This window comes from Leptodactylus fuscus, chromosome 10 (assembly GCF_031893055.1).
Source record: "Leptodactylus fuscus isolate aLepFus1 chromosome 10, aLepFus1.hap2, whole genome shotgun sequence".
Lineage (NCBI taxonomy): Eukaryota > Metazoa > Chordata > Amphibia > Anura > Leptodactylidae > Leptodactylus > Leptodactylus fuscus.
Window position 1 is genome coordinate 10,619,937 of NC_134274.1, and position 22,356 is coordinate 10,642,292.

The 22,356-nt window shown below is 44.0% G+C and overlaps 1 protein-coding gene across 3 annotated transcripts in view; it reads right to left on the reverse strand.

Moving 5' to 3' along the window:
* Positions 1-17,578, reverse strand: part of CRTAC1 (cartilage acidic protein 1) — a 310,217-nt gene extending 292,639 nt beyond the window's left edge. For 2 of the 3 annotated variants that reach the window (XM_075257862.1, XM_075257865.1), the window contains exon 1: positions 17,424-17,578. In XM_075257862.1, coding sequence (XP_075113963.1) covers positions 17,424-17,450 — 27 coding nt within the window. In that variant the 5' untranslated portion in view covers positions 17,451-17,578. The remainder of the gene's footprint in view (positions 1-17,423) is intronic. The other variant, XM_075257864.1, reaches the window with a different exon arrangement.
* Between the last annotated feature and the right edge of the window lie 4,778 nt (positions 17,579-22,356).

The window sequence follows — 22,356 nt, forward strand, 5'->3', positions numbered from 1 at the left end:
AATTAGCTACTAGAGATGTTAGCTAGCCTCCCATTAGAATGAATGGACGCAGCCGGCACGCAGGGGGTTAAGGCTGTGTGCCGGCTGCTTCCATTCATTCCTATGGAACCGCAGCGGAGCCTTCACACTGAGTATACACTCAGCGTATACTCAGTGTGAAGGCTAACATTGTTAGCTTTTCCCACAATGCTTGGCCAGTAGCAAAGCATTGTGGGAAATAATCACCGATCTCGATTCCACTTAAAAGGATCGTGTTCGGAATTCCAATCGCGATCGTGAAATTTTCTCGATCGCCGATCGGAATCCGATCTTTTCTGAACACGATCGCTCAACCCTAGTGGGGGCGCTATTTGGTGAAGTAACCCGCACCATACATTCTCCAACAGCCATGGGAACCACAGTAAGATCTAATAAGGCGCTTATTTTGTCAGTGGTCTGTTTTGTTCTCTGCCTTCTGTTGAAAACAATAGACGCCATAGTCACAATCGACCATGGCATTTCAGAGGTTAAACATCCATGATCTAAGATACTTCTCTGTTCACAGGTGCGTTGCCATGTATAACAGTCTAAAAATGTTTAATGTTAAATTTTCAAAAAATTTTGTTATCCATTTCATAGGAAACCAATTTACCTATCTCTATGTTTTTGGAATGTGGGAAGAACCAGGGATGGAAGGAAAGCACTGCTAACTACAAGGAGAACAGGCTAACTTCATGTAGATATTGCCCCGAATTAGATTTGAACCCAGGACCCTAAAGTTGCAACACGGAGCCTACACTGAAAATTAAAAATTTGCCCCACAACCCCCCCCCCTCCCAGGACAGGATCAGACGTGACTAAAGAGCCTGGACACGGGGCAGTAAACCATGGCAGTAGTTGGTTATACTAAGGATCCGGAGCAATGATCAGCCGCAGCGGTTACACGAGCAGTTTGCTTTTTTAGCAGCTCAGCTATTTTTAGGGAGGTTTCAGTCGTAATAGTCCTAAATTAAAGTGGAAAAAAAATCTGTTGTCAGTAGAGGAATTGAAATCCCCGAGCTGGGAGTCTACAGCTGTCACAAAAAAGTCCAACGAAACCGTTCAGAGAACTGGAAGCCACAGTACGATGCCTGCCCAGTGCTAGCGTGTGGCCCAAAGGACCCGGCTAGAAGCTTGACTGCGCTTGCAAAGAGACGCACTCGCGCATTGGTAACGTCGGTTCCATATAATAACTATTTCTAGTGAATATATTTCTGACATCTGCGAGAGAGGACAACACAGCAGTGCCATGGCAAATTACTTCTACCTTATACGTAGACTGGATCTATCAATACAAAAGTAACACAGGCACGGAAACCTAATGTGCCCCTATAGGGAAAACATCGCCCCTTACTGGTACTAAGACTGAATATGGTTTGGGTCCTCAGTCATAGAAATGGCCGGTCCTTTACCAACTGTTAGAACTGTTACAATATTAGAATCTTCCATTTGATACTGATACCTGCCGTGTAGCGATTCTCATTACCAAATGGATACATTGTTACGGAGCAGCCCTTTAAGACATAAAGTAATTGCCCCCCTTATATAGTGATCAATATCAATACTATGTCCACTGCCTTGTATGGGCCATACCCAATAGGTCTATGGCATGTCAATATGATTTCCAATGTTAATAAAGTTTAAATTACTTTACAATGTTAAAGCTTTAGTCAGTTCTAATTAACAGAATATATATTAATCAATTTCTAATTAACAGAATTTATTAAAAATGACTAACACATTAACATTGTTGCATAGATTATAATAAATCCATTTTAGTAATACATGTTATATATTACTACAGCAAATCTATATCTATCTATCTATATACACATCATACAGATATATATATATATATATATATATATATATATATATATATATATATATATATATATACGCACTCTTCTCATTTAATAACTTATATATCTATACAGGTCAGTCTTCTCTACACCGGGCTGATGAGATGCAATAACATCGAAACGGCCGTCCTCAGTTGAGAGACTATACCTGGTAATAATCCCAGCATCATTGCAAAACAAAGGCCTCTTGGAAGGTTGACCATGATATTAAAGGGAGCAGCCTTTATTGGGCTATATCACTGAGATTCTGTCTTCCTAATTACATCAGGGAAGACAGACTTGCACATTCCAGTGAGCGCCCTCTATTGGTTTGCAACACTGAGGCACCTGACTTCCTAATTACATCATGGAAGACAGATTTGCATATTCTTCCCATGGTCCTTTGCAAAGTGGAGTGCTAAAGGCTTAATAAGTCTCCACACACCTATATGGTGGTCTCTCCCCAAGGAGTGACGATATCCCCCTATATACCAGTATGTTACACAAAATCCCTTTAGCTCTGATGTTTTGAGACCTGGGACAGAAGTAATGCAAAAATATAAAGAATAAAAGTTAAGTTGATGGGGACTGAGATCTCTGCTGTGTAGGAAACTGAGGGGCGAGACTTGTTTTTTTTATCACTAGGAGTCTCTGCAATGTTGTAAAGAGTCCCTGCACCTGGATGAGGTTTGCAATATAGAATCTTAGTAAAACATGGTATTGACTATTTGCAACTAAAACTGTGTTGCACTTGGGTTGACTAATTGCATCAAATTGCATTGCGTTTTTTGGATGACCTGTACTCAGATTTAGAGTTGTACGCTTAGGGTCTGTTCTCCCGGGAATCTCCATCAGGCTAAGGTTATTTCTTCTGACCTCCTATGCATGAATGGGCAGCGGAGACTACTGCTAGACAGCTCTGGTGGAGGGGGCTTATCTCTGCAGAGGACAGGGGGACAGGGTATATTGATATCCCACAGCAGGTATTGTGGCAATGCCAAACACGACATCAAATGGTTGGTCCTACAAAAAAAACAGGTGGAATGACATTCATCTAATATTTAATAATATTTAAGGGTCATCTATGGCCTTTGGGTTCTGCGTTAAAAACTAAATCAGTCCCACGATAGTGTATGAGAATGATAAGGATAACGTTATAATCAAACTGCCACTGGTTTGATATCAATAGCCTATCCTGAAGATAACCCTTCGGGATAACCCTTAAAGGGGTTGCATAGAATTTGAAAACCATGGCTGCTTCCTTCCAAAAACAGTGCTGCACCTGTCCTTGAGCTCTGTGTGGTTTCAGTCAGACATTGAGAGAATGGATCAGAGCTGCAATACCACACTCAGCCTGTGGACAAGTGTGGCGCTATTACTGGTAGAAAATCGTTACGTTTTCTGAATCCTTTATTTGAAGGGTAAATACTGTAAACATGAAATATTACAGTATTTACTATATATGTTTTTGAGCTCCTGAGTACTATTACTATAGGGCTGCTGTCACCTACTAATAACATAGCAACGACATAACTTCCATTGAAAACCGTCACATCAAGCCCAGCTCCCCGCACTCTTAGAAAAGAAAGAAGCGAGATGTAAGAAGAAACGTCTTTCCTTACACTCATTACAAACCACTTTAATGCCCCAAAGCCATCACCGTAACTGCGCCAATTACATGCGCCCTCATTGAAGGCAGTAGGGGGCCTCAGCCTAGGACAAGCCGCACAGAAGAAGATTGGGCATGCTCCTTGGATACCAATGTGTCCTTTGTGTTTTCCAGAACAAGGTCTTAAAAAATAGGACAAACTTCAAGAGGCCTCCGTACAGCATCAGAAAGCTAAACTTAGAATTATCATGGCCAAGGTGAACTTGAAGAACAATTAAAACATAAAAAGGACTCTCATTAATTACATCGCCCTCGTGTACTTAACAGGCCTTAAGTATAATACGACATGGGTAACAATGGATATTAAGATAATTATTTTTTTATATTATTATTAATTATTATTATTATTATTATTATTATTATTATTTATATTATTAATTATTATTATTATTATTATTATTATTATTTATATTATTATTATTCTTATTATTTGTATTATTTATATTATTATTTATATTATTATTATTTAATATTATTATTTGTATTATTAACGCAACTTCCAGGCGGCACATAAAACTAGATGTCCGAGTCACAATCTACTCTAATTCTCGTGGCTTAACCCCTCAGATGCTGTGATTAATAGCAATCATGGCGACTGGGTGGTTAGATGACGATATTGTTACGCCCCCTTCAACCCCTCGGATACCCCACAATGACACAACAGGGTCCAAGGAGTTGCCAGGCCAGCCAACAGACCGCCTGCCTTTCCCTATGGCACATAGGGAATTTATGTACCAAGCACTGTAATATAAAAGTACTGCAGTACATTGTTCAAGTGATCAAGTTATCCCATGTTCAAGTCCCCTTGTGAAATAGTAAAAAAGAAAAAAATATTTAAAAACATAAATAAATAATAAGTTTAAGAAACTGTTTAGACTTTAAAACAAATACACAACATGAGCAAATAAAATAAATAAACAAAGTATTGCAGTACATTGTATGGATGATCAAGCAATTGCAGGTTCAAGTGAGATAGTAAAAAAGAAAAAATTAAAAAAATAAATAAAATTTAAGAAAACCTTTACAATTTTAAAAGATAGTGAACAAATCAAATAAACAAACATACTAGGTATCAGTGTGCGTATAAAAAATCCAAAAATAATGTTATTTATTCTATATGGCGAATGCCGTAAAATACTGTATAAAATACCACAATGCCCAAATTATTGTGTTTGCTCCTCTCACCTGCTCCAAAAATAGTAATAAAAATACCAAAAATGGTATTAATAAAAATGACAACTTGTCCCACAAAAACCGAGTCCTCATGGTATATGGTATGGTAGAGGTAATGACTGGCCAGGTCTTATGCCAGTACATACTCTATTCAGCAGAGGATAAGGCGGTCTGTCTCTGCAAACACTGGCAGCCACAAGCGGCAGCAAACTCTGCTTTACTGCACCGCCTGTCCTGGCACTGGTAAACCTGCTGACTACCACTACTGTTAGCAAATGTTCACATGTCAGGCAGGAGAAGCTGAACAGTACGGCATGCTTGGCTAAGCAGAGGATGGGGTTTCCAGCGGTTCCCAGTCTGTACGAGGTACTTAGTAACATGGTGGGGGCAGTTGGGGGGTGCGATAGGCTCTCTAATATTGTTCCCCCTAATGCTTTGTGCTTGCTCATGTCCTAGTGGATGCGCGAGGCTCCTTCCTACCTGCCCTTGCAGAGTTTTTGTTAAGTTTTCAGATCTGACAGAATTCTAAATGTATAACACAAAAATGATCTCGTAAAATTACCATATCCTGCAAAACCGATGGATATAGAGCGACCAAGACCATGAGGTGAAAGGTTCAGGCGGTTGTGAACAATCCAATATATTAAAGTCATCAGAAGGTGGAAGAGGTTACGAAGGTTTAATCTATATGATGTAATGACCGGAGAAAACATCAATAGAAACAGACGGGCACCAAAAATTTGGGAAATAAAGTGAAATGATGGATTATCAATAAAGGTCAACGATACCGGCACATCCAATATTACATGTATAATAATCATACTGGAGAATCTTCTCTTAGAACGTTCCATGGTCAGGTACTGAATGAATAAGAAAGGGGTGTGGCTTCATTGAAGGGGTGTGGTTTCATGGAAATTTGCAATGCTGTAGGGCAAAAATGCAACAAAATCTATCCAAATCTATTTGGAGGTGTGAAATTAGACAAGTTGTAAAAGAGTCTAAAATTGTCTAAAACACTTGATCAAAGTGGCAAGGTACACATTGGTAAATCTCCCCCAATGTGAATAAAGACCAAAATCAGGATAGACAGCAAAGTAAAGACAAAGATATGGAACCAGAAACCAGAACGAGATACAGAATTCAGATTTGGGTGATACAGGTCCAAGGCCAGGACTAAGAGAAACCTCTCGGGTATGTAAGCATTGAGACAGAAGGACATATGTCCAAACACACAGCAGATCGACACATACGTGAACACACTAGTATGTATGCCAGAAGCTCAAAGGTCAATCATATGTAACAGAAGGACAGAAAGCCAGATGTGTCCAAGCACGGCAAGCAAAGACTAGAACATAGGTCATACAGATAACAGCATAGCTTCAGACAGAAGGACATCAGTCCAAACATCATAATATACAAGAATAGAAAGAGAACCACATAGTGGAGACATACAGACAGAAGGACAGCAGCTCATGAATGATACAGAAAGTGAAGCAACCTGAACAGAGATTAGGTCAGTATAGAGACAGCAAGACGTATGTGCATGGGGACTACATAGAAGCGACAGAAGCATTGCTGAACATACAGGCAGAAGGACATGTGTCCAAACAGGAGATCATGACACAGAAATACATAACAGAAACTGAAGTATCGACCAACATACAAAGAGAAGGACATGAGCACAGAGCGGAGACAGAAGCAATGATGAGGCAGGATGTGACAGGAGAAGCAGATTTATATACAAATTGGCAGATAGGGATTGGCAGAAGGAAGGTTGCAGGTGAACACACTAATCCTTATACACATTGGCAGACACAGGGATTGGCAGAAGGAAGCTTGCAGGTGAGCACTCTAATCCTTATACACATAGGCAGACAGGGATTGGCAGAAGGAAGCTTGCAGGTGAACACACTAATCCTTATACACATATGCAGACGAGGATTGGCAGAAGGAAGCTTGCAGGTGAACACACTATTCCTTATACACATAGGCAGACAGGGATTGGCAGAAGGACACTTGCAGGTGAGCACACTAATCCTTATACACATAGGCAGACAGGGATTGGCAGAAGGACACTTGCAGGTGAGCACACTAATCCTTATACACATAGGCAGACCGGGATTGGCAGAAGGAAGCTTGCAGGTGAGCACACTAATCCTTAAAGAAACATTTACAATCAAAGAGGTAACCAGGTGGCTGGGTTTGTTGGGAAAGGTAATATGCCGGCAAGTGCAGAGTGTCGGCATTACAACAATTGTGCCTGTTACACGTGCAATAACAAAGTACAACATAGCAGTGTCCTCTGCGGCAACAGAGCACAAGTGAAAGAATTATCCATATAACTACCAGTCACAACAGTATGCCCTGAAATATGCCATGCACAGTGGCCATAATACAGCTCAGATATTTACTCCTCTACCCCTTTCTACTGGAACTTCCCTACAAGTAGTCAGTCAGAAGCCCCTCACATGCAGCCATCTCCTTGAGTGAGTCTATATAGTCCCAGATGGAAGGTAACAGAAATGAGTTGTACTCCCGAACATATTTGTTATCTAAAGTAGCCATGGGTGTAGCAATGGTGAGGAGGATGGTATTGCACCTGCCCTAGATGCTAGGGGGCGCTAGCAGCGCCGCACCTCCCATGAGGCGACCTGAAGTGATCGCTTCAGGCGGCACTATGCCAGGGCCCCAGGGAGGGCAGCATTTTTGCTTACCTAAGCCAGTCCAGGACAAGCTGTCCTGGACTGGCTTAGCACCGAGCGGTGGTTTGGGGAGGCCACTTTCTGTAGTTCCCAGGGGGGAAGGGGCCGCTTTCTGTAGTTCGCCTCGGGCGGCAAAAGGGGTAGGTTCACCCCTGGGCACTAGCAATCTACTCTGTATTGGTCAGGAAACATGAAGTTCCTGGACCCTAATGCACAATCGGTACCAGGGCTCCACAACTACAATATATTGTAATATACATTGTATATATTGCATATATTGTAATATACATGATATATATTGTACATACTGTAATATACATTGTATATATTGTATATATTGTACACATTGTATATATTGTAATGTATAGTAATGATCCCCTAAGGCTCCTGGACCCCGATGTGACTGCACCCTCTCCTCACCCCATTGTTACACCCTTGCAGAGGACTTAGATACAAGTCTTGGCTTACTGTACGTGTACTGTATGTTCCCTGACCTGCTTTAGGACTGCGCAGACTAAGACAATCCTTGTGCCTCTGCATCAGATGTCTCCCGGGGAATTTATCTCTGATGCTTTACCTGCTACAAAGCCAATGCATTTACTAGTCTGCGGCTATCTATGCGATGTCAAGGCGTTCTGTGCTCACCCTGGTGGACAGATTACACCTGACATCACATTGTCAATGTATACAGTATGCCGGAGCCTGCAGATTTCTGGAACAGGACACAAGGCATTGTAAGGAACTTCTGCTCTGATTTTACACTTTTTAGAGAAATGTAATATTCTGTTCTGTCCGGGTTTCGTCAGGTCACCTGCAGGAACAATACAGTAGGCAGCCCTGTGCTTGCCCTCTATAAGTCAATGGGAGCCCCTGCTGATATTTGGATCTATATGTGACTCTGGAGGGTAAGTAAAGGTCCAGATAAGGCTGATGGTCCATTTTGGTCCCACTGACTTGATGGGATTAGATACGTGTTGTATCCCAGCTATTCCCAAACTGTGAGATGCAACAACAGAATACTGGGAGTTGTAGTTCCTCAATGTTTGGAGAGCCACAATTTGCAGACCACTACTCTAATAACCTTAATCCTATATAGAGTATTGGTCAACTGGAAGATTCCTAATCCTCCAATTAGGGGATGTCCAATTTAGCAAAGTCATTTCCATTCACTTGTTATTGAAGGATTGGGGGGGGGGGGGGGGGGGCCTTCTGTTCAGGATTCAGCGTCTCTTATGCCGGAGGACCTTCCCTGTCCTATTAAACTGAATAGACATTGTGTAATGCTTAATTTCCCCTGTGGAGGCGCTGCAGGGAGACTGAACACTTACTGCCTTCCTCCCCACAGATCACTGTGGATCTCAATGCCAGGACACTTTGCGATCTCCTTATTGTTAATGGATTTTCCTTATCCTAGGGATTATGTGGAGATTCCATATAATGGATTGTATGGGAATCTTGGCCAAAGATGGAATAAAAATGTCACCTCTGTGGACCATAACTGGTTAATGAAATTAGGAGATCCATGGAAAAACAAGTGAAAGTGAGCGGAGCCCCAGAAGCTGCAGATGTCATATCTGGTGCCATCTGGGAGATCGGGAATCTTGAGGACAGAGAACATAGTGGAGTGAACTTTGGGAGGTATCGCAGCGCGCTGGCAATGTGGCAAAGCAGCAACCTCCTGCCTGACAATGAAGCGACTGGAACAAATACGCCGAGTCGTCTTAAAGCAATCTCGGCTGCCAGATGTTTGGGGCTAAGTCCTAATGAAAAGGAGAAAACAAAATCTGCATCTTCCCGTATAGATCAATCGGCATCCTGTGGGTGACTGTAAGGATAATGACGAGAGAAGATGCAAGTCATCTCAAGACGCCATAGCCTGATGTCTTCCACCCTGGGGCTCTTTTACAACTTTTGCCAAGTTCTCGGCTTCCTTCTTTGTTTGCTTGCGGGTTCTACATTCATTAGGATAGGGCATGCTTGTAATTTCCAGGAGACATAATACGGCTCAGCTCTACTTAGTACATTGTAGAGAGCTGAACTTGAAGATATTGGAGAACTTAGGAAGAAGGAGATCTCAAGGCAAAGAGCAAAAATGGGCACCATCTTGAGAGCTGGCATTACCCAAGCCAGAATGACCGGGGTACCATTCCTTTCAAACTATTTTGGGTCCATCCAGCAACCCTTGTTCATACTAGATGTGGTGCAGCCATTGAGACATGGACAAGGAACCCGGAGAGATGCAGAAGAAGGTACCAGAGGACCAGTTGTGGAGCTGCAGAGATGAAGCATAGCCATTGTGACACGGTAGATATGAGCCGGTAGAGTAACAAGGTTTGGCCGGCACAGTCATCGAATTGAGTCTGAGCTGAGCGGGTCCACTGGGACAGCAGATGTGAAGTGTACTGTCATGAAATGATCAGTACAGGGGAATACAAGAATCTTATATCAGTCATATATCTTAAACAAATTTGCTTCCTTCTCCATGTATAGTGTTAAGTTACACAGAAGTCTATAGAGAGGGGAAAGGGGAGGAGGAGAATACTTGAAAAGACACATTCTACTACATTGTGAGTGAGACAGCTCTTCTAGGAGAGACTCTACCTCTAAATAAATCAACACTCCTCTCCATAGACTTCTATGAAACAGAACTCTGATAAGTAAAGAAGGAAACATATTTCTTTAATAAGATATATTACAAAGTTTCTTGGATTCACTTGTACTATTCACTTATGAAGAGTTGTTTTATAACTAGAGGTCCACTTTAAACCACCTGCATAGCAGATTTGGATCAGTGGCATAGCAGAGCTGGATCAGTGGCATAGCAGAGCTGGATCAGTGGCATAGCAGAGCTGGATCAGTGGCATAGCAGAGTTGGATCAGAGATATAGGAGGTCCGGACTTGTGGCAGAGCAGAGTTTACCAGTTGTACAATACTTTTGAATGACAAATATACCAGAGTTGGAGCCTGTGTTGCAGCTGAGCCGATTCAGCAGTGTAGAAGAGTTAGTTGAATTGTGTAGCAGAGTGAGCTATAGGTGACGGTGATGGTAGGACACCGGGCAAACATGGATAACAATCTGTAGAAGCAAGATGGCATTCCCTTGTCTGAACTGGGGAGCAGCCAGGGCTCAGTGAAAGCAGAGGAGCAACTAGAGGAAGAGGATGAAGTAGTGCATTGGATCTGGGGCAGGTAGTGCAGGGACTCTCTCTCTTTGTATTTTCACATATATACCTGCACCAGGCATAACACAGCATATATATGTATAAGCAAGATGGCATTCTGCTGTCTGACCTGGGGAGCAGCCAGGGCTCAGTGAAAGCAGAGGAGCACCTGGAGGAGGAGGGGGTAGTACATTGGTTCTGGGACAGGTAGTGCAGGGACTCTTTTGCTTTTCTCAGATGCCTGTTCCATATCCGTATTCTCTTTTCCTGGACGGTTCCTTTAGCTTTCTACTGTCAGTGCACGGTATAGATCAGACGGCGATCAACCCCAGTATTTATCCTACGTGATGAGCAGTATTTGGACAGGTAAAGGAGAGCAGACGGACGTATTAAAGAACAATGAGCAAACTTGTCCTGCAATTCCAAAAATGTCAGACGGAATCTGAAAAATGGAGAATAAATATTGGTGAAGATTTAGGAATTTACAGCGTAGCTGCCATCATCGGCTGGAGGGCGAGAGAAGGGCCGTAATGGCATGTGTTATATTATAGGAGGACTCAGAGGTGAATATATATATACCCCAGGAGCCGTGTATACAAATACAGTATGTGCTCAGTGCTGGAGTCATAAGGACATAGAGAAGGAACTGATGGTCGTATATTAGATTGTCATGTACCAACGACGAGGTGGCGCTAGAGGTCACTCTACATTGAAAATAATGGAAATGATATTAGGGTACAAAGTGACCGGCGATACAAAGTCTCTGTAAGGTCTTCTAGTCCTAATATATGTGACACAATCCTCTTTAGACCTCATATATATGGCGGCATTACGTGTTATATGGAGCTGTAATAAAGAACCTATGCAGCACAATATGGCGGCACACAAAGTATCTGATGCATGGGTCTATTTTTGTTAAAGGGGATGGGACAAGGGTGGCCACCTGTCCAGTAAGTAACACCCGATATACCTCACATTTACCTTTACATTAACCCTTTCCCCGACCTAGACCCCCAGTGACACTGCACTAAACTGCCCAGCAATGGCGTAACTACTGCAAGTACTACTAAGGACCCACGGTGTCAGGGGGTCCCAGCACACAATGGGGACACCCTCAGCTTCCCTAGACAACTTTACATTTCACCATTAACCCTTTCACTACCCTAGACCACCAGGAATTTTGCAACCCACCTTGTTAATGCGCGAGAACACATCGCACCTTAGCATTGACCCTTTCGTCACCTTGACCATCAAGGATACCCGCAATATTCCCTTAACTATCCCACAGGACTTTCGATGCTGACATTAACCCTTTCACTACCCTAGACCCCCAGGAATTTTACAACCCACCTTGTTAATGCGCGAGAACACATCACACCTTAGCATTGACCCTTTCGTCACCTTGACCACCAGGGACACCGGCAATAATCCCTTGACCATCCTATAGAACTTTCAATGCCGGTATTAACCCTTTCACCACCCTAGACGCCCAGGATATCACATAATAAAGGTCTTCTCCGACACCCTGTTTTTTTAGATACCTTGCAAAGATTATTCTACTCCATGTGCGGCGCTGAGCCCGGGGCTGCGGAGAGATCCTTGATTGCTTAAAATGCAGATTTTGTACTTATTTTAACCAGATATATGCACAATTAGCGGCGCCGAATCCATATTAATCAGGCGGCGTCTACCAGGAAGATCGCGGCTCCGAGATGGAATTTTTTTTTTTTTCTTCTTTTTTTTCGGAATTGTAAATGTAAAAAAAAAAAAGTTTATCAAAAAGAAATGATATTGAAGAGAATCTCATCAGCCGTAAGATCTGGAGGGAAGGGGAGAGGCTTTAGGGACAACAAATTGAAAAGTGAATTGGAAGAGATGGAGAAGGGACGAAGAAGATGAGAGTATATTACAAATAAATCAATTTCTTATTAAGTGCGAGCGAGCAGCATGTGGTAATGTAGAGCGTGGCATGTAGACAATTACGCCAAAAAGCCGCTTCTTCCATCCCCGGCCTCCCCTAGCACAAGGTCATAAAACACGTCCCCCATCTAGCATTGTTATCCCAAATCCCGCATAAGTCAGTTTGATGGAGGACGGCACGTTTTACACTTTAATGAAAATGGATCTCCTACTGGTAAATATCTGACGCCATGTAATGTGGCCGCAACCACGCACCGCCATTAGCTAGTCCATGTAGCAGAGCTGGATTGGTTACGCAACCTGGATCTTGGGGAAAGTTCTCATTTTACTAACCCGACCCTGAAATAGTCATGTTAATGGGGTGCTGGGCTATTTCGAGTTTATGATGTTTGGAAAAGGGGACAAAATTCCCTTGTTCTCCTGCGTTTCGACCCTCATCGATCTGCAAGTGATCACCTAGGGAATATCCCTTTAAGGCTGCAGGATTTCCGGCAGGTGTTAATGCTGCAGCCCCATGTGTTTGCACCATTTGCATTGCAAACCTGCAGCCTTCATAGACATGCTGCGGGCTTAAGAGACCTGGGAGTCCTGGGTTCAAATCTGGAAGGAGTTTGTATGTTCTCCTTCTGTTTGCATCGATTTCCTCGGGGTACGCCGGTTTCCTGCCACAGATTGTGAGCCGTACTGTCTGGGGAATATGTTGGCGCTATACAGGTAAGAGAAATGAATAATGTTGTTATTGTATATCGAAACGGTTTTGCACCTAGGACAAACTCAGCACTGCTACATTAGAGTTGGATACACTTAGATGAAGATGATTTCCCTAAAGCCCTAGAGAATATATAACTCATACAATGGGTTTACCTGCACTTCTATGTCATTAGACTAACACAGCTCTACTGCATCAGACATCATCAGCTCTGCTATACCGGGATTGGACTTTTGGGCTAGGGCTATGCGGCGACTTTGCGTACAACCAAAGATCACAGTAACTGCGACGGCTTCACTAATGGAGTCACTTTGTGACCCTGATGGTGCTGCAAAAAAAAAGAGAAACTTTTACTACTAGAAGTCACAGTCGCAGCACTCTCGGGATCGCAACGTAAATCCATTCACTTACATTAGTGGAGGAGTCAAGGGCGACGCAGCAATCTACTTTCCTACAACAAGAGTCGCCGCCAAAGTCACCGCAGCTCTAGCATTAGATCTACAAGGAGTGACAAACTCAGCTCTGCTTCTCGCATAGCGGTACTGTACAGCTCCTGCTCATATCTCTAGCTCTATGGATCCGTAGTGTGAGCGCATTATGTTTACTCCAGATGGAGAGGATTTATTTGCCTAATACCATGGAGAACACAAGTTGTGCAAAGGACAAACTCAGCTCTGCTGCAACGCTTACATAGTATGTCTGTATTTGTCACTAAGCTGCTTGCATTTTGTGTGTTTTCTGCATTGCCATAGATATTTCTTACGCTGCCTGGAGTTTTATGTAAAAGTAAAAAAAACTAACATCACAAAGTCAGCTCTGCTACATCACCATCTATGTATAGCGCTCTGACTTTATATTCTATATATACATCATGTGAACCTGTCGCTGATACTATAGATTTACCGCACCTGAAACATTGTGATAATATAATCCGTTGTCAATGACAAACTCACGGCCTTCTCGTATGTAGCAGAGCTGAATTTATCATTTAGCTTTTGCATTTGCAGTAAGTAAACCTGCAACACCACAAACCATAATATAACGCCTAGTGACAAAGTATTACACGTGTAGCAGAGCTGAATTTGACAAATGGCTCTGAGGACCAACCCCATTGTGGATTCTTATGGGTCCCGTAGTGTAGTCCCATCTAATGCAAAGTGATACAACACAACAGCCTGTGCTCTGCTACATCCACAACCCATATATCAATGCACATGGCCTTATCCGGCCCTACAGAGGTCTATAGGCCGTCCTGTGCCGCCATATGTCTCTGGTTTACTATGTAGGCCTGCAAATACTCCAGGGCGCCACCAGATGGTATATTATGGCGGTGCTTTTAGAAGACAATAACCTTTTAAGGAACAGAGAAACAAAAAAGGACCACAAAAGCAGTGGCCACGGGGCCATGTACATGAGGCCTAAAGCCGATCCTACACCGTCAGTAGTATTTGGCCAAAGACGATTTCTTCTGCCGCCTCCAATATTTGGTTTGGCCAAGTGTGCATGTGTCCTGTATAGGGAGAGAGATGCAAGTCCCTGGCAGAGAACTCCGTCCCCTCCAGACACCTCTCCTATAAGAATAAAGGATTGGGCATGCTGAAATCCAACATGACTGATCCCGCCGACATCTGTTGTTGACAGGTTGGACAGATCTGGTCACTGGCTCAGAACGTTCCTTGATCTCTCAGAAGGTGAGCGGCACGAGTAAAGGTCCATGAATGTCCGCTCGCCGTCACCTATACATTGCCGTCACCTATACAAGCTCTGCTATTCCTTAGAAGAAGCGGCCGTGACCTTGAAGAGGGGGCAAAATATTACATAGGTGTAAGGTCACCCGAGAACGTTATCTTACAGTAAATAATAGAAGTTCCTATGCAGCGCCAGTCCGGGTATAATATATATATATATATATATATATATATATATATATATATATATATATATATATAAGGATGGATAGATAAACAGATAATATCCTTCTTGTAGCCTTACATAACATTGCTTAGTCATACGCAGTATTTAGAAACTTTGTTACAACAACCAATATGGCGGCCATGACCGCTGTCTCATTGGTCACCAATGTTGTCTTTCTCACTAGCAGTTATGTCCGTGTTCGCAGTGTCACATCCCACGTCATACATGTATCACTCAAGAACAAGGCCTGTTTCCCATTCAGGAGTCCAAGAAAGCTGAGTGACAACTCGGTAAGAGCACTCATTGTGGTCATATTGATTCCCAGCCATAGAGAAGAGCGGGATAGACTTGACAAGCCGAGGTCTGGTGTGGACGGAGTGACACGGCAGATTCACAGCATCGTGTTTTTGTATACTATCCCTCTCTGTGTTCCCTATATTGCTCCGTATACCCCTCCGGCCATTACCTCTGTACATACCATTGCACCCCCACCTTCTCGCCACAGCTTCACTATTGACAAAGCTGAATTTCCAATTAATTACTAAACTGCTTAATGAGTTGCAGCCATTTTAAAAAGTGCTGGAGCGTAAAATACTTCCCCCGCGCCAATAGATCAGGCCCATCGCACCAGCCCAACACTTCCAATATTTACTTTATGGAAAGCCGAAGCATTAAAGCTGAATTCATGTGTATCTGAGCTTGTATCTAAGCCATGTCTGGCCCGGTTCTGGAGGACAGGGTTACTGCTGCAGCATCCGCCTCAATGCCAGGCTGGCTACCTAAAGCCGTCCCAATATGTCGGTGCTGTACACACACCGTTGCCGCCAAGCCCTTCAAACTTTTAATTTCTTATTTTGGCCGCTGCGCACCATGCACCATCCCTGCTGACACTGCAGTATCCCTGACAATATAGAGCCGGGATCATATATTATCAGACCCAAGATTCAACCTTCAGGTCTCCAAATTCTCCTTTGGTCCTAAAGACAATGCAATTTCGTCACCATGGGCACTGAAGTGAGACTAACTAGCTGTGCGGCCGGCCAACTTGTCAGTGTGGCTGCTGGAAGACCAGACAAAATCCCAAAATCCACATTTTTCATTTCACGGATCCAACGCAGGTCTCCAGGTGCGATGAAATCAATTTATTTTTGTTCCGTGTGTAGCACATAAGGGGTTAATAAATCAGTAACCCTTCAAATTCAAATGTAACAACAAAGAAACATAAACATTAAATAGAACATTTGCAACATTGTATCATTGTAAGCCTTGCAGCAGCTGCAGTTACAGGAGGAGCCCAGGAGCTTAAAATGAGGAATTATTAAGGGGGATAAAATCCAAAAACCATCAGGTCCCATTAGAAGTTTTAATAAAGCGAGGTTAACGGCAATGAATCTACCTGTAATGAGCAGAATCCCAGTTCTGCGCTCTCTGTAACAATGCCAGCGCCGGCAATTATGGCACTATTAAATATTAACATTCTGCACAGGAGGGGGGTAATGGGATGACAAATCTGCCCTACAAATATAGTCACAGCCCAGGTTTACCCACTACTATAAACTGCATTAACCCAGGCTGGAGTCTAGACGCCCAGGGAAGCGCACACTTAGTTATCCGTACCAATACCAAGCAGAAAATCAGATTCTACTGGCCGGGGGGGGGGGAGTTGTGGGTAGCCAATAATCATGTGTATCATATATGGCAACATTGTTACTAAGGGTATACATAGCTACAGTGTATCTGTGGTTGCTCATGCATGCAGATAGCAAATCATACAGTCATTACCGTCTTATGTGAGCATCACTTCACCCGTCAGTCATTCCATCAGATGCAGCCGAGTCATTACATACAATATCTATAGGACCTATATGGACACTACATTGCTCCAATACAATACCCCTTACAACTATACGTCTAATGCAGCCTATATGGACACTACATTGTTCCAATACAATACCCATTACAACTATACGTCTAATGCAGCCTATATGGACACTACATTGCTCCAATACAGTACCCCTTACAACTATAGGTCCAGTGCAGCCTATATGGACACTACATTGCTCCAATACAGTACCCCTTACAACTATACGTCTAATGCAGCCTATATGGACACTACATTGCTCCAATACAGTACCCCTTACAACTATACGTCTAATGCAGCCTATATGGACACTACATTGCTCCAATACAATACCCCTTACAACTAAAGGTCTAATGCAGCCTATACGGAAAGTACATAGGAAACCAAACCATTGCAACATTGTTACAAGCATGCATTAACCCCTTACATCCCAGCATGTAATCTATGTACTTACGGTGACGGAGATTTGTGCTTTTACCATCCTCCCTTGTACTTGGATTTTCAGGAGTTGATAAGTTTCCTATGTGCTTTGGCCACCCTTTACCTCTCTTGTGCTTTATACAACTCAAGGAGAGCTGCCAAGCTTATGTAAAGTCTTGTATAACCCTCCGGCCAATCACAGAGGGCTATGCAAATGATAGGAGGCGAGGAGCCAATGGGAAGCGTCTGGGCGTGACCTGTCCCTGTGCTGTGATTTACAACTGGAAATTGCAGTGGATTCTCAGGCAGCAGCAGATCAATGAAAAGCAAAAATATATTGGAGCCTTCTATTCCTTAAATCTTTTATTGCACATCCAGGGATTGCTGTAACCTTCAAGGGGCTCAGGCGACCTCTTACAGTGAAGGATGCATCAGGGATGGAGCCTGCACTTATATTGGGGAGGGGGGTCGGAGCATTGGTAGGAGGGATGGGAGCGGGGAGAGAAGAAGAGGATTTTATGAATGTTTTCTCATCATGGGGAGGCAGTGATGTGTGACTCCCTCCTCGGTGATAAGATCAGCAGCTTACAGGTTGGAAAGTGCAGGAAGGATGTGGCATCTTCTCTTCTTCTGCTGCTTTTCTTAGATCTGGCATTTGAGGGTCTAAATTTGCACCCATCGGTGACCCCCTAACCCAAAAGACCAACAAATCGTCACAGGTATCTACGACCAAAATGCAGAAGGTAAATTGCAGGGCTGTGACCTCCAGCTGAAGACAGTCTATTGTTCCCTTTTACCACTCAATAGGCTTAAAGGGATTCTCCAGGCTGATCTTCTGTCCATAGGATAGGCCATTAATAATCATCAGAGAGATCACGGCCCCGGATGATCAGATGTTTGAGTTGGGTGAGCATTGCAGCCTCTTCTGTACTTAGCCCAGTGTCGGACATTCCTACGTTGGCCATGAATGGGACTGTCACTTGAATGGGACTGAGCTGCAATCAGAGCATGTGACCGATGAATGTAACATCACATGGTCTATGAAGAGGGAATTGCTGCGGACAGCTGATGTGTCAGGGTGCCAAGTATCTTCAATTCATGACCTATTTTAAGGAGAGGATATCAACTTACCCCTGGAAAGCGGAAATCTGGAGGGTGATAAAAGTTACCATTATATACCCTGCACTAGCTATGTGTAATATATACCCCGCTCCCCTATAGCCCCAGTTATTACCTTTGGGGAGGCCAGAGCTCTTGTTCTTCTTTCTCTCTCCCCTGCTGATGGCACCGACACCCCTGTAGTTGGGTCACAGCCATGTTGGGTCTGTTATGTGTCCAAGGGTCTGAGTGTCGGAGGAAGGGACAGAGGAATTAGGGGTAATAAGCGGGGGGCCGGGGTGCATATTCATAATAAGGCTCCCTGGGGTAGGTGGTGGTGTCTCCGCTCCAGGCTCTTGGTCTAATGTGATGGATAAAAGCAGGATCTCCCTGGTCAGACATTTGCCCCGGGCTTGTTACTTGTGTAGTCTTGTAAGAATGAAATGCTTAGAAGTATTTTTTCTTGGTGCGGTGCGGATCCAGATGGTGGGGATGTCTCCGATCGGGGCTTGTTGGTGTGGCTAGATTGGAGGGGTTAAAGGGGTTGCCCCATTATGGACACATCCACAGGACAAGGGTTAAGTGTCCCATGACTGGGGACTTGATCCTCTAGTGAACCAGAGGATGGAGGACTGCAAGTATCCGTATGCACAGAGCCCCAAGGCACATGTGTGTCCAGCTCTCTATTCACTGCCGAGACTGTAACCACCAGCAGGGCCGCAGCCCCATAGAAATGAATGGAGCACCGGTCAGGCGAGTGTATATAGGGGGAGTTTCAGTCCTCTGGATCGCTGGGGGCCGCCAACAATCAGACACTTATCCCCTGCCCTGTGGTTAGGGGATAAGTGTCAATAACAGCACAACCCCATTAAAAGTAGGTTGTCCCTGGTGGGGTGCGTATCCAGTAAGCTAACTCTCTCTCCTAAATGCCCTCCTAACCCACCTGCATGATATTAAGTCACAGGAGGAGCCATGGCCGCCTATGGATCCATTCCGGGCCAGGGGGCACCTACTTGTAACCACTCCATGCTTCCATACTTTGGGTCTGTTCCCATCACACCCGAGTGTTATATTTGCTGTATACACCTTACTCTGGTGCATCCTATTCTCTATAGAGGCTACATAATATATAGGTATATATGGGTGACCTACTCTGCTATAGTCCTATACAGCGGTCAGGAAATCTCCCCGATGTGTCGCTCACCGACCATTCAGCTGATCATGTATAACGCCATACTGCGCCAGGTTCTCTATATCAGTAGCCTAGGTGCACTACATTTACGGCACGGTGCACCACAGCTGTTCTACATCTGTATACCTCTAATGAAAGACTCCAACGTGATGTGAACAGCGCCTTATCTGTACGCTCAGTCTCGGGTGCAGATGTCTACGGCCCCGGCAGATAATACCAAGAGTAATGTGGGAAGACTTTTTTTAATTAAATCCAGACAAAGTACCGTCACTGTGACTGAGCAGCTATTAATGTCTGCGAGATGTGGAAACGTCTTGATGTATGACCATTTCTGCGAAAACTGAAATAAAAAAAAAAATGAAATATTTTATAGATTATATTGAAGCGTAACTAAATTTTATTTGTTTTTCATAAATCCATAGTTCAGGTGAAGGGAACAAACTTTGGAGCAAACTTTATTAAAAGACAAGCCCCTGATTCTTCACGTATTTGCCTCCTTCTGCCATGGGTCATATATGTACAATAGAAGTCTATGGAGAGGCGAGGGGGGGGGGGGAAGGGGAGAGATCCTCAAAACAGAGACAGTTTTCTTTCACAACATAGCTGGGTTATCAGAATAGGTCTAGCCTTCTTCTTTAATTCTTTCTCCTTCTTTTCCCCTCTCCTTAGACTTCATTGTATAATGAGACTGGATCAAAATCACTCAGATAAGAAGTAAAGACAGGAGTAATACTTAGACACAGGCACTATAGATTTAAAGAAATATAATACTGTTCATGGATCCTGATCCAAAAGGGGACATCCTCTGCTATGGCTATCATAGTCGTACGTGGGGCTTCTTTACTGTAAGAGCGGTGAGATTGGATAGAACTGACTTGCAGGGGATTTGGTGTTGTCTGATAACTAGAGATGGGCGAACTGCTCAATCACAAGTCGGGTTTGACCCAACTATCCCAAATTGTTTGGTTCTTTTAATGAAACCAAATAATTGGGGATTCGTCCGGGACAAACTAAAATGGCCACGACATGCATAGAGGCAAAATATTATACTCTGGGATCGCCGCTGAGGCCTGTTATTAGGCAATTGGAGAGCCCTGACACTCCTGTAAAGAAACATTGAAGACTTCCAGCTGTAATATAGAGTACCCAGTGGTAAACTCCCTGCAGCACCCCCCACAGGAGACATGAATTATGACATATCAGGCTATGGGTTATTTGGAGCCGCTCCTGCTGAATTCCCTGATTCTAAATATTTGTATCCTGCCATCCCTCCACTATATAGAATCCTATATAGGTAACATTATGCATTGCATTGGATCCCTGTCATATTTTTGTTTCCTGTGCACCCATAACGTTCCTCCAAACATTATCTCTCTGGTGCCACTGACTGTTTCCTCCACACTGGTTGCTCCTCTGATGTGCCAGTCACTGTGTTTATCGTCCTTGCAAAAACAACCGTGCCCAGTGAACTGGTTTAATATTCCAGAATAACACCATGTGCATTAGAATAAAGTATGCCAAACTTCTCGCAGAAATGTCACAATCTGTGCACAGATACTTGTCCGGGGCACCTGTACGTGGAAGCAAAAGTTAACCCTTTTTCATATACCTGGGGACTATTAAGAGGATAATGTAGAGTCATTGCCAGGCATGGGCCTGCTTTCAGAAATAGAAGGGTTAATTTGTCAATAAATCTCATCAATATTTGGTGTGACCTTTACCCTTTGGAGGAGGAGTCTTGGAAACATACCTCCCAACTTTTGAAGAACCGAAAGAGGGACTAAATGTGCAGTGCGCATAGCGTGCCGCTGCAAATTTAGCCCCGCCCACTTTTGAGTTGACTCTGCCCATTCTCATTAATTTTTCATGTGCCCGCACACAGTATAATCCTCCTACCGTCACCCGTAAATTATGTCCCCCCCTCTCTCTCCCAGAGTTTCATATGCACCCTTCATCTGCCCCCAGTTTCATGTCCCCTCTCCATCTCTGCCCCCAGTTTCATGTCCCCCCTCCATCTCTGCCCCCAGATTCATGTCCCCTCCACCTCTGCCCCCAGATTCATGTCCCCTCCATCTCTGCCCCCAGATTCATGTCCCCTCCATCTCTGCCCCCAGATTCATGTCCCCTCCATCTCTACCCCCAGTGTCATGCCGTCCTCTCCTTCATCTGCCCCCAATTTCACGTTCCATATTACACTTACCTTCTCCATCGCTCCCCCGCCGCTCTCTCCGCGCCTCTCTCTCTCTCTGTTGTGGACGCGATGTGACGTCATCACATCGCGCCGACACAGTCAGTAGCCGGCGTGCAGCGCCGAAGCAAGGAGCTGAGCTGTGACAGCTCCTTGCTTTAGCCGCGCATGTGTTCAACTCAGATCTGCGTCATCTGGACGCAGATCTGAGTTGAAATTGGGACATACCTCCCTCCAACCGGGACCGCGGGATATGTCACCGAAATCGTGAATGTCCCGCGGAAATCGGGACGGTTGGGAGGTATGTGGAAGTGATGATATGGCCCTACAAATATAACCCTGACCTCAGCATCATCCAGTCCGTCTGGGATGGCATGAAAAGACAGACATATTGGACAAGTCTACATCCACAGAAGAGCTGTGCTTAGTTCACCAAGATGGCGGCAGGAACAACCTCCCTGCCCAGTTCTACCAAAAACTGTAAGTACC